This window comes from Aptenodytes patagonicus, chromosome 5, assembly GCF_965638725.1.
Source record: "Aptenodytes patagonicus chromosome 5, bAptPat1.pri.cur, whole genome shotgun sequence".
In the NCBI taxonomy this organism is placed as follows: domain Eukaryota; kingdom Metazoa; phylum Chordata; class Aves; order Sphenisciformes; family Spheniscidae; genus Aptenodytes; species Aptenodytes patagonicus.
Window position 1 is genome coordinate 21,403,432 of NC_134953.1, and position 14,897 is coordinate 21,418,328.

General features: G+C 45.1%; 1 protein-coding gene across 3 annotated transcripts in view; it reads left to right on the top strand.

Annotated features, from left to right (window-relative positions):
• The window catches only part of MXI1 (MAX interactor 1, dimerization protein), a 57,848-nt gene that overhangs the window by 34,295 nt on the left and 8,656 nt on the right, over positions 1-14,897 (top strand). The window contains exon 1 of one of the 3 annotated variants that reach the window (XM_076338984.1): positions 4,405-4,558. The exons of the other annotated variants lie outside the window; for them this stretch is intronic. Within the exon in view, the coding sequence (XP_076195099.1) occupies positions 4,455-4,558 (104 nt within the window). The 5' untranslated portion in view covers positions 4,405-4,454. Of the gene's footprint in view, positions 1-4,404; positions 4,559-14,897 lie in introns of those variants that run through there. 3 annotated transcript variants of the gene reach the window in all.

A 14,897-nucleotide genomic window follows, 5' to 3' on the forward strand; every position in this document is an offset into this window, starting at 1 on the left:
ATTCTGACGCAACAACTTCTCTTGTTCAAGTGACTAACATTGCTCATGGGCCTGAAAGCATTACTAGCTAAAAGCCACTTGGGGAGTTGCTGCCTTAGAGAAGATGAGGTAATAGGAATATAATTTTTGAGACAGATTACCTGTTAACTACAAGTTTCAGGACTTTGTACTCCTGGGGCAGAAGCTGGAGTTCTGTGTGCTGATTTACATCTGTATCTGGTACGTGTGTTCAGGGTACTATAGCAACGTAGCCCATGCAGACTTGTGATAACCAAAGGAAATTCAGCGTGGGATAGGAAATGTAGGCAAGAAACTTTATTCATTCTCCTTTCTGTATGTGGCCCATTTTTACCCAAGTATCACAACTTTGAGAACCTATAACCCTATGATATGCCAAGGAGGGGTGGGAAGAGTCAGACACCCCCATTTAACAGGTGAGGAGCAGAAACACACATGGATCCAGTGCCTGGAGTAATGGGCATGTGGGAGCAAGTTTGCATCGACCCACTCCTTTGCTTCATTGATCCACATCTCCAGCCAGTTGCTTGCTTCTTCTCTCCTTCACAAAAGTTTCCCCTTTCCCACTTCTGCTTCCTTCAGAACTTCATCCTCACTCGTTGTGTCCCCCTCAGTGTCCTCCCTGTCAGTGTTGCCCAGGGCCAGGAGGTGCTGCATGACGCTGTCTTGCTGCCCTCGCGCCTTCTCCCATCTGAAAAGAGAAGAGGGGCACAAAGTTGAAGGTACCTTTGCTGCTGTGGGCGGCTGGTGGGGCTTGGCGCAGTATGGTCTAGCCCCTTGTTTTGGGCACTGTGGTGGGTAGTGCAAGTGTGTAACAGGTGTTCATACCCTTGTCTGGGAAATGAAAGCAAAGGGCTTCATCTCGCAGTTGCCTGGCTGCAAATGGTGCTGGTCACCCCGAGCAGTTTGCATAGCTGTGGGCAAACAGACCAGGCAGGTTTCCTCCCAAACAGTGCATGTGACAACCATAAAACAATTAAATGAGCAATGTGCAACCAAGGGTCAGGAATTTTCCTCCCATGAAACCATCGGGTAATGTGGACAGGGCTAAGTCAGGGCCATGGCAGAGCATAGCAGTAGATGGTGTCATCTACCTGCCTCCCTCCCTGTGTGTCTTGAGAGCTTGAATTTGTGTAGAAATACAGATCATCTCTGCCTAGCACTCTTTGTGTTTGCTCTTCGGTAAATCCTTACAGTGCCTTTGCAAAATTGGAGTATCCCTTTTTTCAGAGGTGGCACTTGAGTCTGTCAGATGCAGGCTGCATCTCATATAAAGGTTTTGGATTTGTCCGAGTCTGGAGGAGCACTGAGGAATCCCTGGATCCCAGAGCAATGGGATGAGTCAGGTCTTCTGCCCGATGTTCCATTAAAAAAAATGAAGGGCTGCCTTTTGAAGGTATCCTTTATGTGTACACTGCTGCCTGAGCATCACTTCCCATTAGCAGAGTAATAAGATTTTCTGTCCCTCTTGCCTGTTAATTATTTACCTTTGAGAGTGCATTCATAAAGCAACATCACTTATTTAGGGAAAAATGAAAAGCTTCTGCAAAGGATGGATGCTTTTTGCTCTTATTTTTTTGCCCAGGAGTTTAAGTAGAGTACCTGAAGACTCAAGGTGAAGAAGGGATTGTCCTGAATGGGAGATTTCACAAATGAGCGTGTTCAGCTCATAGAAGGTGAGACAGGAAAGGTTATGTAGCAGTTGCATAGTGATCTTGTAACTGCTTGTACAAGGGTTTCTGCCCAGGAGGGGCTGAAGGAGGCATTACAGAAATTGATACAAAAAAGCTTACGCACTGAAACCTCCAGTGGAAACAGGACGTGAGCTTGAAATGCAGTGTTACTTTCATAGAAATAGACTCTCTGAATGGTATCAGTGGGTTCACGCATGGTCCAGGCTGATAACAGTTTGTATGATAAGGGTGTGGTTTTTTATCATGGTAGGTAGTAAACAGCTGCACAAAACTTAGTCATGCTTATAAAGTCAAGTGCAGCCTGCTATCTCTGAGTTGACTGGTTGCTGAGCTAGGATGGAATATCTAAAAGCATCTGAATCATTTAGAAGCACAGCTCTTAATGACTCTCAAATGAATACTTGCTCCTTCACTTGGGCACTTGTTGCTCCCCCTGCTTGTCTCTACAGTGCTGTAGTTGTGCCTAGTCATTTGGAGAGCGGTGCCAAGGGTTCCTGCACCAAACGGCTTACTGTCCAGGACAGTGAATAATGCAACAACGAAAGGAGGGCATTTGATAGACACCATTCTTCATGTGAATAAGCAGGTATATTTGTTTGTAGAGAAAGGGCAAAGACCCTTCTACAAGCATGAAAGCTGGCAAAGCCACATGCCCATCAGGGGGATATGTGGAAAGCAAAAGAAAGTTGATGCCAGACTTGATTTTGCTGCTTATTTGTGTATGGGTAGATCTCCCTATGAGCAGCCCAGGAGAGAAAAGGAACAGAACAGGAGAGTTCAGAGGTGAGATCAGCCCTGAGGAGCTCACCGTGCCTGTCCCCAGCCCTGAAGAAGAGCCTGGTCAGCCAGGAGTATCTCAGGACCTGAGAACAGGCAGCTGCCAGCATTTCCATCTGCTACCGCAGTGCATTCCTCTGCTCTTTCTGCTCAGAGCTGGATTGTGCAGGGATTGCTCCGGCTATCCCAGACCTTGAGGAAGTTCTGGGTGATGTGTCCTTCATGTTTTCCTCCCAGGAGGGATTTTCCAATGCTACTTAAAGACACAACCTGTTCAACACTTGGAGTAAGTAATTCACTGTAATTTCACATGGCCAAAGTCCAGCCCTTAAATGGGAAGTGCTCTGCTCCTTCTGGAAACTCAGTGAAATTCTTCAAATGAGTTATTCTGAAAGGGGGAGCTGTGTAGCAGGTTTATTGTGGAAATCAGAGGTTAAAAAGAAGTGGCTTTGTATCTCCCATGTCTTTCATTCCCACCTATTTGGCCTTGTTCCATGGGGTGGGTTGAGTTGTGGGTTGCGCAGTCAGATTTTGCCCAGCTGTATGAGAATCTTCCACACAGCTTGGAAAATACCATTCATTAGCTACACTTTGGTAATGTCAAGAAGACTGAATGTGGGGTGAGTACTCGCATTTGCACAGATGCACACAGTTATGTGCAAGCACACACAAAGAGCTTGCAGTTAAAATCTACATGCCCAACTCCTTTTAACAGGGGAAGACAGCCCCAGCTGTGTATACAGCTTGGTGTTTCCCTTTGATCTGTGTTTGTTTCCAGTATTTCTCGTAGACTGAATCCTGGCACTCCTCAGAGCTGGCTACTCTTTTCCATGTTTGCAGCTGCATAACTGCATACAGAGAAGCTCGCTGGGGTGACTGGGGTGTAACTGGTTTCAGCATCTTGGGGTGAGGGTTCCTCTTCCCTGCACCCCCTCCTGTTCTTAGCTTTGCTCCTGTCCTTTCATCGCCAGCCCGCAGGGCAGGGGATTGTCTCATTCTGGTAGTGGAAACTGTGCCTTGCAGATGCCTCAGGATCCTCCCTGTTACTTTGCCTACCTGCTCCCACACACGTGGCATTACTGCCCTTTTCCAGCTGCACGCAGCAGCTACGACTGCTACTCTGGAGCAGATCTTTTGTTCTGTCACCAGGGTCATAGCTCAGAGAGGCAAAATTCCCCTTCGCTTTCCAGAGACTCAGCATGCTGCCCCTGCAGCTGGCTCGGGCCCTGTGCCTAAAGGAGGGCAAGAAACCGCTCTCTTCAATCTTATGGGGTGTTTTGTGAAGCTGTCAAAGATGGGGCTGAGAGGGGCCTGCAGCGCGCATTTGGTCTGTCCCCGCGCCCCAAGGCAGGATAAGCTCTGTCTAAATCTTTCCTGACAGTTGCCGATCTAGCATGGCCTTAAAAGCCTTTGACAGCAGGATTGCCCAGGGAGGCAGTGCAACCTATTGCCCTGATTAACTGTTGTTACCGCTAGAAAGTTTTTCCTAACGTCTAAGAAGAAATTATTTCAGTATTGTTCTAGGGGAGAAAAAAAAGCCGTCCAAAGTTGAGTGCCTGTGTGTGTGAAGGGGAGAGTCCCAAATGCTGAATATAGTAATCAGCTCTTATAGCAAGAATCACTCTGTTAGACCCTAGAAGTATGCCGAGGAATTCTGGCTGAGATAAGGAAATTGGGGGGGGGGGGGGGGAATATTCATCTTTCCTTTTCCCGATGCATGTGTTTGCCACTTCACCTACCCAGAAAAGCAACTTTGATGCCAAAAGAAGTGGGAAACCGGATGGGAACACTTTGTCTCCAGTGGATATTCTACGTAATATGACACTCTTAGGAAATACGCAGAGCCTGTTCTCTGTGGCGTGACCTCTTTTAAACTTTTCTTGGCTTGGAAAAGCAGCTTACGGGCTTGGTGTTCACTGGAAAAAGCACATATGGGGATGCGTTTCAGTGAAGGGATTGCAAAGGATGAGAAGAGAAGAAATCTTATATCTGGTGTCATATATACTTCAGGAGAATATGCGAAGGCCTTCTGGAGTCATGAGTGTCTCTTGGAGTTTCTTTGAGTTGTGGTTTGTTTTGGTTTGGTTTTTTTTTTTCTTAGTGATCTTTGAGAAAAATAATGTGGTGGGGAAAGAGCAGAGTGGGAAGGGGGTTAGACTGGGTTGGGCACATTGTAAATGATTAGCGGTAGTCGGAGTGGAAAGCTGTTGTACAGAAGTAGGGGACTCCCATAAGCCGTCCAAGCTGGCTCTCAGGTCTGTGCAGACGGTGCTGCCTTCCACTTCCCCTCAACCATCCAGGGAAAGCAAATTGAATGAATTTCTTAAAGGCTTTTCTTTTTTTCTTTTTAAAGGAGCATTTGTTAAAACTGTTCTGTTATTTAAAGTGAAAAATATTATAATCTTGCCAGCTCTTGTAATCTCCACTGCAATTCTGGTGATATTCTGTGACTCTTGAATCCCAGCACCCAGACTGAAGTGTTTGCCCCACATAAAACCAGTGTATGAGCCAGTGTAACCTACGTATTTAAAAAACAGAAAGGGGGGGAAGTGTCCTGTGTAGATGTTTGTTTGCTTTTTTTTTAAATCAATGTCTGAGCCGCTCTGGTGTATTTTTTTTTTTTTTTTATGGGTCCTAAAACATAATCTTTTGGACACATCAGATTAACGGTAGGACACTAGAAACTAAATGTTTTAAAGAAATAAAAAGTTTTATGACTGCTTGATTGCAAAGTCAACAATACAGCCTTCACCTTGTGGTCTTGATTCAGACTAAGCTCCTTTGAACTTTGCTGAAATTCCATCTTGGGAATTTCTCAGGACAGCGGTCAGAGGAACCTCAGATAGTTTTTACTGCATATATGGGGGAGAGCAATGAGGTGTTATTGATCTGTTTTGAGAAACATGGTCATCTTGTACTCTGGGCATTATTAACTAGCAGACAAAGCTGAATGAATTAACTTCTGCAAGTGTCCTACTCTCTAGGCGCTCCACATACCAGTGTCATTGCTGAGCTACATGAGCACCTGAAAACCAAGAATGGATTTAGCTGTGCAGTACTCCATGAAGGAATTAGGATTAGCTCCATTTTGTGGATGAGCGGTGCGTGCTTCAGTTCCTCAAGGGATTTACCTGAGGTCATGCAAGCTGTCTGTGGACAGGTCTCCTGACTCTCACTTAAAGGTCTTGCTTGCTGCATAACTCTTTCCTGCTTGTGGAGAGAGTTGAAATGCCAGCTCCGTTTGGTCGCTGCTTCGCCCTTCCTGAAAGTGCGTGCAAACTCTGCAAGCTCCTGGCTAGCACAGCACTAGGAAAGTCAAGAAACCTGTGCTTCTGGTTTGCCATTTGGCTCTCATGATGAGGAAACCCACTGCAGCCTCTCCCCAGATAAATGGTTTGCAGTGAAAATTATCTTTTTTGTTGTTGTTCTTGTTTTTTAATTATTATTATTTTTAACACCAGTGATTTTTGAAACCCAACAAGGAGTGATCGCAGGATGGGACTCTGTATAGAAAAATAATTTGACCATGAAGCAGTAATTTATCTTGCCTAAATTCATGAGGCCCTGTAAGGGACATAAGCACTACAAAATAACAGGGAAGGAGGGGTGTGATTGTGATTATAATGCAGTGCCACTGCAGGTATTTCTGTAAGCTCATGTGTTGTCTGTAAGCTCTTAATGTTGTCCTGATAGTCAAGCAAATGGAAACCAGTTTCCACCAAACCAGAGGACTAGGTGTTGCAGCTTCTCTCTCTCTTTTTTTTTTTTTTTTTTTTTTTTTTTTTTTTTTTAAATTATTTTTCTGTCCAAAAGAAATCAGGAACCTTTCAGTCTCTGGTTTGTTCCCAGGTGGGATCCTAACCCTTCTCCTGCTGGGAGAATACAGAGTGAGCAAGTGTAAGGCAGCTAATCCTCCCACAAATGTTATTTTACTCAACTACAGCTGTTCTTGGTTGGGGGAATTAAAATTGTATCCGTTTGTGGCATTGCTGACCCAGGCAGGGGTCGTAATGATCTTCTCCAGCTGATCAAGAGTTCACTAGGTAGAATGTCCTGTGCTTAATATAATGACTTTTTGAGCCCTATTGGAAGCACTAGGAGTTTTGTAGTTGAGCTGAAAAAGGTCAAGCAATTTTCATGCTTTATGGATACATTTTGTCTTGCTTCCTGCCCAAGGAAATGGTTTCCAAGTGGCCAGCTTCATGCTTTTTCCCTGTTTGAGGTTTGAGCAGTTTTACATGTCTTAGCCTTCACACGTGCCCAGAGGAGGAAAAGAAAATGCAAGGAAGGTGTCAAGGGCAAGACAGGGTTTGTTTTGTTGTTGTTGGTTTTTTTCCCCTGAATTGTACATTGCTTTAATTTTCTAGGTGATAAACCCTGCTCCTCTTTGGAAGAACTGTATTGACAATGAGTTTGTATTAGCACATCACACCAGTTAAGCAGAAACAAGGTGTGTTTTCACACTCTCTTGTACCTCCTTTCAGAAACTCTTTTCTTTCCTGGTATCTCTGTATGTATGAGACCAGGACATGACTCATCTGCTGTCATAGTGCTGGGAGCTGTGCTTCTCTGTTCAGGTTCCCCTGCTGAGTAATGTATAACTTGAGTTATAGCTGTTTGTCACGTAATGTTAGCTAACTTCTAGACTTTTGAAATACAGTATTTCTGTTCTTTGTGTGCAAAAATCCATATCCAATAGGAAAAATAGTGCTAGGATCTCTTAAGTTCTCCTTCCTAATGCTTTTTTCTAAACATACATCTGATAGTGACCTTGGCTGGCGATTCCTTTTTCCTGGGAAGTCTGAGGTTAAATTTAAAATAACTTTACAAGGTGAAATTACATGCACTGCTTCCTCTGTTCCAGATGCATGCCCTCTATACCTGAAAAGTACAGTAGATACTTGATGACTTCTTAAATATTTCTGACAGTGTGAAGAGGTATTAGATGAAGAGCACATGCTTTCCTTCTGGCATAAAAGATTTTGTGTAAACAAGTATTCCAAATAGTCACATTCTTAGAATATTTTTTCATTAGCAATTATTTTCTTCCATGAGGTGAGGAAACTGGAATATAGCTTCAGAAAAGAAATGTATGGGATGGAAAAACTCTGTCCTATCTTAATGAACAGTAAAAATATCTCTTAGTAGCAATATCTTATCTGTGTAATTTAAAAACTTATGTTAATGACAAAAATAACTTCTAGTACCAGATCAGAATGCATTCTTGATATCAGAATATTCCCCGCTCATTATTTTGAAAACAGGAAATATGTTTTCCCAAATAACAAGTTAGTAGCATCCTTTACTCTTTCACTGATGGACAAATGTCCATCTTACAAAGCAAGTGCTTGCTTCTTTCAACTGGTTAGTGGCGTTACTATTTTCAAACCTGACTATATTTAGTAGGCACCAAAGTCCAGGGTGTCTTTCAGTAGTATTATGAAGAAACAGAGGCTCTGATTTGAGGTACTGTCTATGCCTTTACTGTTGTGACACCCTGGGTAGCTTTTCCGCTGTAGCCAGGAGAGTGGTCCAGGGGCACTCTCTGGCTGCCTGGTGGGAAGCTGCCTAATATCTCAGGTTCTTCCAGTCTCAGTGCAGGCAGGTGGCCTTCAAGGGTCTCTGCAGATCCCTGCTAATTCATCTGTTTTCTGGTGTGCACCATCTTTGATTTCTCCTTGAGAGGCTACAAGGACTCAATGGTAGTAGATCTGGACTGGAGAGCTCTTCCTGTTGCCTGGCAGTTTTAGAGGCAGTTAAGTATTACGGGGTGAGAGCATCCCTGCTTCTTGGTGTCTTGACTGCAGAAACCTTGCAGGAGCCTGAAATACCTCCTCATTTCTTTTCAAAGGTATGGTGCTTAGCCAGGAAACCTCTGAACAGAATAATCCAGAATAGCTGGTGAATTTGGAAAATCTTGGCTATCTTTGCTGATGACCTAATTCTAACAGTAAAGCGGAAAATCTGTAGGTTGCAGCAAAGCAGGTTACTGCCTCCTCTTCGGTGAGGCAGGTTTCTGATGAATGGCACAGCTGCTTTGCAGGCATGTTGGTGGTGTGGAGGAGGATGCTGCGCTGGTTCGAGCAGCGTCACCAGACATTGCAGCTGTGAGCACACTACGTGTCTCTAGAAGGATGATTATAATGGTATTAGTGAGAACGAGGGCACAGGACACTGTTGGCTATTTAAAGAGCAGGTCTATTTTTAACCACCTTTAAACAAAGATGGAGTTTTTATTAGACTGGGCTAGTCAGGGCTTTATAATTAACTGGCCTGGGTTGCACGTTGATGTTTATGGCTTGGTTTGCATGTTCCCTGATAGCCAAATGCAGGATTGTAACCGTATCTTACTGCCAGGGTAGCAAAACTGTGATACCTGCGTGGTCAGCTGTGAGCATGATTGAAAAGTTGGTGCCGAATGATCTTGTGCAAGAGGTACTTAGATATGACCATACCGGTGGCAGCTAGGCAGCTCCTTCTCTTACAGAAAGAGAATGTGATGTAGAGCATTTATGGCCTGTGAGGGCTATAGGGTTTAGCATACTGTTGTAAGCACAGCTTAGCCTAAAAGGGGTTTAGCTGGTAACATTGTGTATTGTGCTACAGTAAAGTTCAGTTAATTATATTCACCAGGGATTAAAATACTTTTTGGCTAATGGCCAAGATCAATAATAGTAAATCCTCAGTAACTTTAGGGGGAGATTAACTTTAATAAATAATAATAATAGACTCTGCTCCAGAGCATCTGTTGCTATTTGACATCTCTGAACAACTGTCCAAATTGCTTTCAAAGAAAGGCAGAAAGCCATAGAGGAGCTGAGAGGAGGGAAGAGAAACTGATGAACAGGCACTGAGGGCTTGGTGCTAGATCTGGATGAAAATGAAGGGGTGAGAGAAAATGCCAGGCACTGATTGACTCCGTTCCTCTGCTGGGCAGATGGCCACCTATCCTGCTCTCATCACCTTTTCATTGTGAACACAGGCTGTTATATTTGATCTTTCTCTACTGAGTTGAAGTAGTCTTTCATTGGTGCGTCTGAAGATCAAAGGGGTTAGGAAAGGAAGAGCAGTCATGTTACCGAACAGCTGTGAGTTCGTTCTGGAGAAGGGACCTTGCAAAATGGTATCATTTTTTATTACTGTGAGCATCAGTATTCAAATTTTTTTGCCATTCCTTTAAGCATCCTAGTTTTGGAAGTCATGGGATTACAGATGGTCTCTTTTTTATTATTATTTTATTCATTTAAATGAAGCTGTATTCTAGCCCTCTAGTTGAAAGAGAAAAACTTCAAGGTATGCAACAAATAGGACCCAAAGGCCCAGAAGTTATTGTGTGAATAAAAATAGCCCCAGGTATATCACTTCAGCTTCAGAATCATAATGTTGCTTTACTCTGTTTGTTTGGGATCTGCTTGATTTAAGATTTCTGAGTGCAGTCACGGGATCCTGTTCATGGGATTCTTTTCAGACATCATTACATTTGGCAACTGTATTCTTGTTCCAAAGAGTTTCCAATCCAGTACATTGTCGGAGAAGGGGACAGAAACAAAAACCTGGGAAGGCTGAAGGATGATGGCTAGTGAAAGCAGAGTGAAGCAAACAGTCTAGCCTTTGCAGTGCTGGTCAGAGGACAGAGTGAAAAGGAGGGTAATAGAGACTCAGTGTGAGATGAGAGCAGTCGTACTCCCTACAGTGCCCTCTGAGATGAGAGTAGGACCCCGAGTCTTCCAGAAGTGTCCTTTTCACAGCCATGTCTGCAGCGCTGTGGCCTTGAATCCTGGAAGTGGAAGCTCTCTCACATATCCACATAACTCAAGGTGTTTGTAGGCCAACCTCTGCACCCACTGAACAACATGATTTACACTTAATGTCTGCACAGTGTGGACAGACTGATCAGCCTTTGGGAGATACAGCTAAAAGTGTCTATTATCCTTCCATATTGCAGCCCAGGAGACACCTGTCCTGCATGAAAGCCAAATCTTTCAGCCAGATCCCCCATATTTCACCAAGGGATTGGAGACTGCCTGATTTCCTCTCCCTCCGTCCCTCTCTTCCCCTTTTTGGTTTTTGTAAAGCCTTGAAGTAATTAATTTGCCTTCAAAATCATAACAAAATTAGGAGAGCCCTCTCAATCATACTCAGCTTTATACCTAGAAGGATCTCAGGAAAGGGAGAGACCTTGACAGTTGTGCGATGTGGAGAGAGGTGGGGAGAGCATGTCTCCCTCCAGACTGCAGTAGTAGGCTAGAAAGACCCATGTTGGAACAGACCAGTGGTGGCAACAGACCACTTGGCACAAGGTTTGTTGGTCTTGCAGCCTCTGTTTGCCAAGAGCCTGAAGCTCTTCCAAAGTTGAAATCAGTGATGAGAATTCCCATCCAGAAGAGTTGGGGGTAGGAGTAATTTCTGTGTGCCTATGGGGGTGCACTTGGCCATATGCTAGCTCTGCACTGGAAGGACAGTCAGGGCAGGGTTTGTAGGACAGCCTCTTTCAAAGTTTACAATGGAGAGTGTGGGCAGTATATTTTAAGTTAAAATCCTTGCTTTATGCTTACTTTACGACTTGCAGCTTCTGTTGCATGCAGATGTGGAGAAGGGTTTGTGTGCTACAAAACTGGACATTTTTTCCACGTATTTCAGTTCTTTGGTAAGATGCTTCCTTTCCCAGTGTACCTTGTCTTGGTTTTGTGACTGAGGTGGCCTTTGGACAAAACGCTGCTGTTGCAGGGTGCATCAATACATTGCTGTTTGTATTTCATTTCCGCTTATGGGCTTCAATCAGGATGCTGCTTTCTTGAGCACTGTACCACCAGTTATCTCCCTGTTACGTAGATTGTCACCAGGCAGAGGTGCATTGATTTGTGTGACTTTGAAAATCTGCATTGCCTTGGTTTTTTGTTTTTATTACTATTATTGTTCTTACTGTTGTTTAATCATAGGTCTCTTCATTTGTGGTTTGTTTTTCATCTGCCCTTGATTTGAGAATATAGTTGGGTGCATGTTCATCTTTAACTTTTGCAGACAGATCTGGTATGGTTAAGATCAGGCTGAAAATGTTGCCCATAGAACTTTTTTGTTCCTTTAAATTCCTATTTATAATACGTTGTCAAGTCTTTTTATTATCAGTCCTAAATTTTCATTTGTTTATTTTAAATGATAGAAAGACTAAAAAAAATGTAAAGATCTAAAGGTTTGGGTTTTTTTTTTTCCCCAATTACTTTTTCATGGTACATTTTATTAGCATTTGCAATACAAATACTCTACATGCCAGGGAGCCATTGGTAGAAATTGACTGGAAACAAAGAGGCAAATGAGCAAGTATCTCCTTCAACTGGGAGCAAATGCAGGAAAATAAATAATCGTGAGATGAGACCTGATTTAAAATCAGGAAGCAAGGCTTGTTCTGAATGATTTCACAGCTCAGGTGGAGAATATTAACTTCTAACTGCATGTTTCTGAGCCAGATTTCCTTCTAAAACATGTGTCTCATCTCTGGTGTCCTGTGGAATTGGGGTGAGCGGGTGTGAGTGTGTTTATTGCAGGCTGGCTGGACGCCACCACAGCTTTATTGCGCGTGGCTGGAGGGCTCACAGCAATTGCATAATGCTCTGCAGCAGAGAAAGCACAGGCTCAGCCCCCAGTGCCCGGCTGCCTTGCCATTCCCGATCCAGGTGCTTGGCAAAACCTCTTCCTTCGCTGAAGACAAGTGTTCAGTAAAGCAGGGGGTAGATACCGTTGCAGAGAGGGTTGGGCTGGGGGTTAGAGACAAGAGTAAGGAAAAACCATCAAGTTGTATGATGGCTATTAGAAATAAGCACGCCTCTGAGCTGTGAATTGCTTTTAGAAGGAAACCGTATTTTCCCCCATTTTCCTTGCCCTGTGGTTTTTGCATGTGTTTCTCATTACTTTTATCTCAAAATCATTCTCGTCCAATGAATTATTGATGTGGGGTCACTTGCGTTTCTCCAGGAATTGCTTTCTTTAACCAGTGATCCCTCCTGAATTTTTTAAGCAATCTGTTAGCTCTGAAATCCAAACAAAGTTGGTGGTTTCTGATTTCAGGGTTAAATTAGACTCGACTTTGAAAAGGTGTAGGGGGAAGAGGAGGAGGGCAGAGGGGAAGGGTGATAATGTTCTTTTCCATGTTAGGATCTTCCTTCTGCTGGTTCTTTTGGTGGTTCTTGTTTGGTTTGGTTCTGTTGTTTTAACATCTCTTGGAGATCAAGTGTCTGATTTAGCCTCAGTGGGACTTGAGCATATTCCTAATGTTAAGCACATGCTTAAATCCACTGTTGAATTCAAGCCCTATAGACCTGCAGGCATAGTACAAAAATATCTGGGAAATGCTTTTCTTTTCCCTCAGATGCTCCCTTCTTTCAACATACAAAAATCAGAATTCAGCATTTTGAAATGCTGCTGGAGGCGAGTTGGTCATTTCCTGCTGGGAGGGAGGCTTGATGTTTTAAAGATGGGAAGAGAGTGTGTGTGTGCGCGCGCGCGCGTGTGTTTTGCAGATGTTCAGGCCTTGATTCAGCAAAGTCTATCAGCAGTGTCTGAGTAGGGGATAGTGCTAAATCTGGTAAACCTGCTGCTTCAGAGCTGAGTGTGCATGTGTGTTTGACTGACTCCTCAGCAGAGAAAGTTTCTTGTCTCAGTTTCCATCGCTTCTGCCCATGGTGGAAGCTGGAAAAAAAACCCGCAAACCCAAAACCTGTCCTAGCAAAGAAGCTGCAGTCTCTCCAGGGATGTTTACATTCAGGGATGGCTCTCTGACGGTCGTGCCTGCAGCCATTGCTGCAACATTCACAAGAGGAGGATGGACCCAAGCAGAGGGGGTTACCCACTCAGCACGGGGTGCACAGAGGTTTGGCTGAGCCCACCAGGACCCAGGGAGGGAAACTGCTGGTGGCCTTCCAGCCCTGGGCTGGCCCTCACAGGAGGGTCCTCAGGCGTTGAAGATAGGTAGGTTTCTAGCCTCTGTGTGACCAGGAGACACAAGGCTTGGAGCTGCCACCACAGATCCCTCAGCTCTCTGGGGACTCCCCAGGCAGGGAAGAGGCTGGTGGCTTTGTGCCCAGCTTGCTGTGGTACAGAGTGGTGGAGTAGGTTGATTCATACCCAAACCCCTCAAAAATGTCCTCAGAGGAGTGGGGGAAGGAAATAGGGAATTTTTTTTGGACCCACACCTTTTTCTGCACTGCAGTTTTGATCCAGGCAAAAGGGAGCCCAGTTCCTGCACTGGGATTTGGGTGCGTGTTGTACAGTGAGGCAGCTGAAGCTATGAGCAAAAAGCACGCATAAATAAAGGCTTCCTCCCCGTGCTTTATATAATCAGAGTGGATGATGTCATTGGGAGCTGGAGAGGAGAGCAGGCTGTGGAAATTACAGCCCTCTGCAGCCAGGCAGAGCCAAGTACAAGGAGGGGCTGCACAGAGCAAGGGCCAGGCTCCTCTCTGATAGAGGCTCAGGACAGAGGGCCTGGGGGCTCAGGCTTGGAGGGAAGCTGTGCAGGGCTAGAAGTAGATAATCCAAATACAGTCAGAAGCTCTCGCACAGACACAAAGTGAAAGGGGAGAGAACAGCATGTGCCCAGTGGGCAGCAGTGGGGCTGCCATTTCAGGGGCCAGCACCCCCTTCTTCCACATGCAGCCACCTATAGCTTGTTGTGGATCAGCTGGTAGGGCTATGGGGCTGCTAGGCTTGCTCATCCCTCTTTTGCTTCAGTCTCCTGGCCCGTCTGTTTAGGGGCTGATGTACCTTTTCCCACAGCAGCTCCTGGCAGAGAAGGGAGGGCATCCTTGCTCTGCTTGCCCTCCACATCCCAGAGGAACTTGCTTCTAGGCTTCTCCTGGCACTGTACAGGGCAGGAAGCAGAAGCGGCAGAGGGGCTCTGTCCTAGCTGGAGTTGCCAGGTGGAACAGGGTAAAAGGTTGTCCTCAGCTCTTCGGGACAGAAAAGTGCATGCTAGGCTCTGGTTTCCCGAAGCCTCTCGGGTGCTTTGCTCCTTTTCTGGCCACCCTGATGCCCCACATGGGAATCTCAAAGAGGAGTCTTCCCCCTCATCAGGCTGAGCAGGAGGGGGACACCGGGCTGATCTCTTGGGAAAGAGGAGAGCCCCCTCCTTTCAAATCCTCCATGGATTCCTTCTTCAGCACATCCAGCACCTACTGTGTGCTCAGGATGCTGCTGTGAGAGCCTGATTTTTTTCCAAGGCCACCTAGGCAGGAGAAAGGGCTCCAGCTTCTCCTGTCTGCCCTGCAGCTAGCGTGCAAAGGCTTCGGCCTCGGCTGACCGGAATTCTCCTTCTGTCATCCTCTGTCTTCCCCGGGATCAAGGCAGCAAGAGACAGCAGCCCTTCGCGCCAAGCCCTAGTTGTTTCTCTGTTATATAACAATATGGGCATTTAGA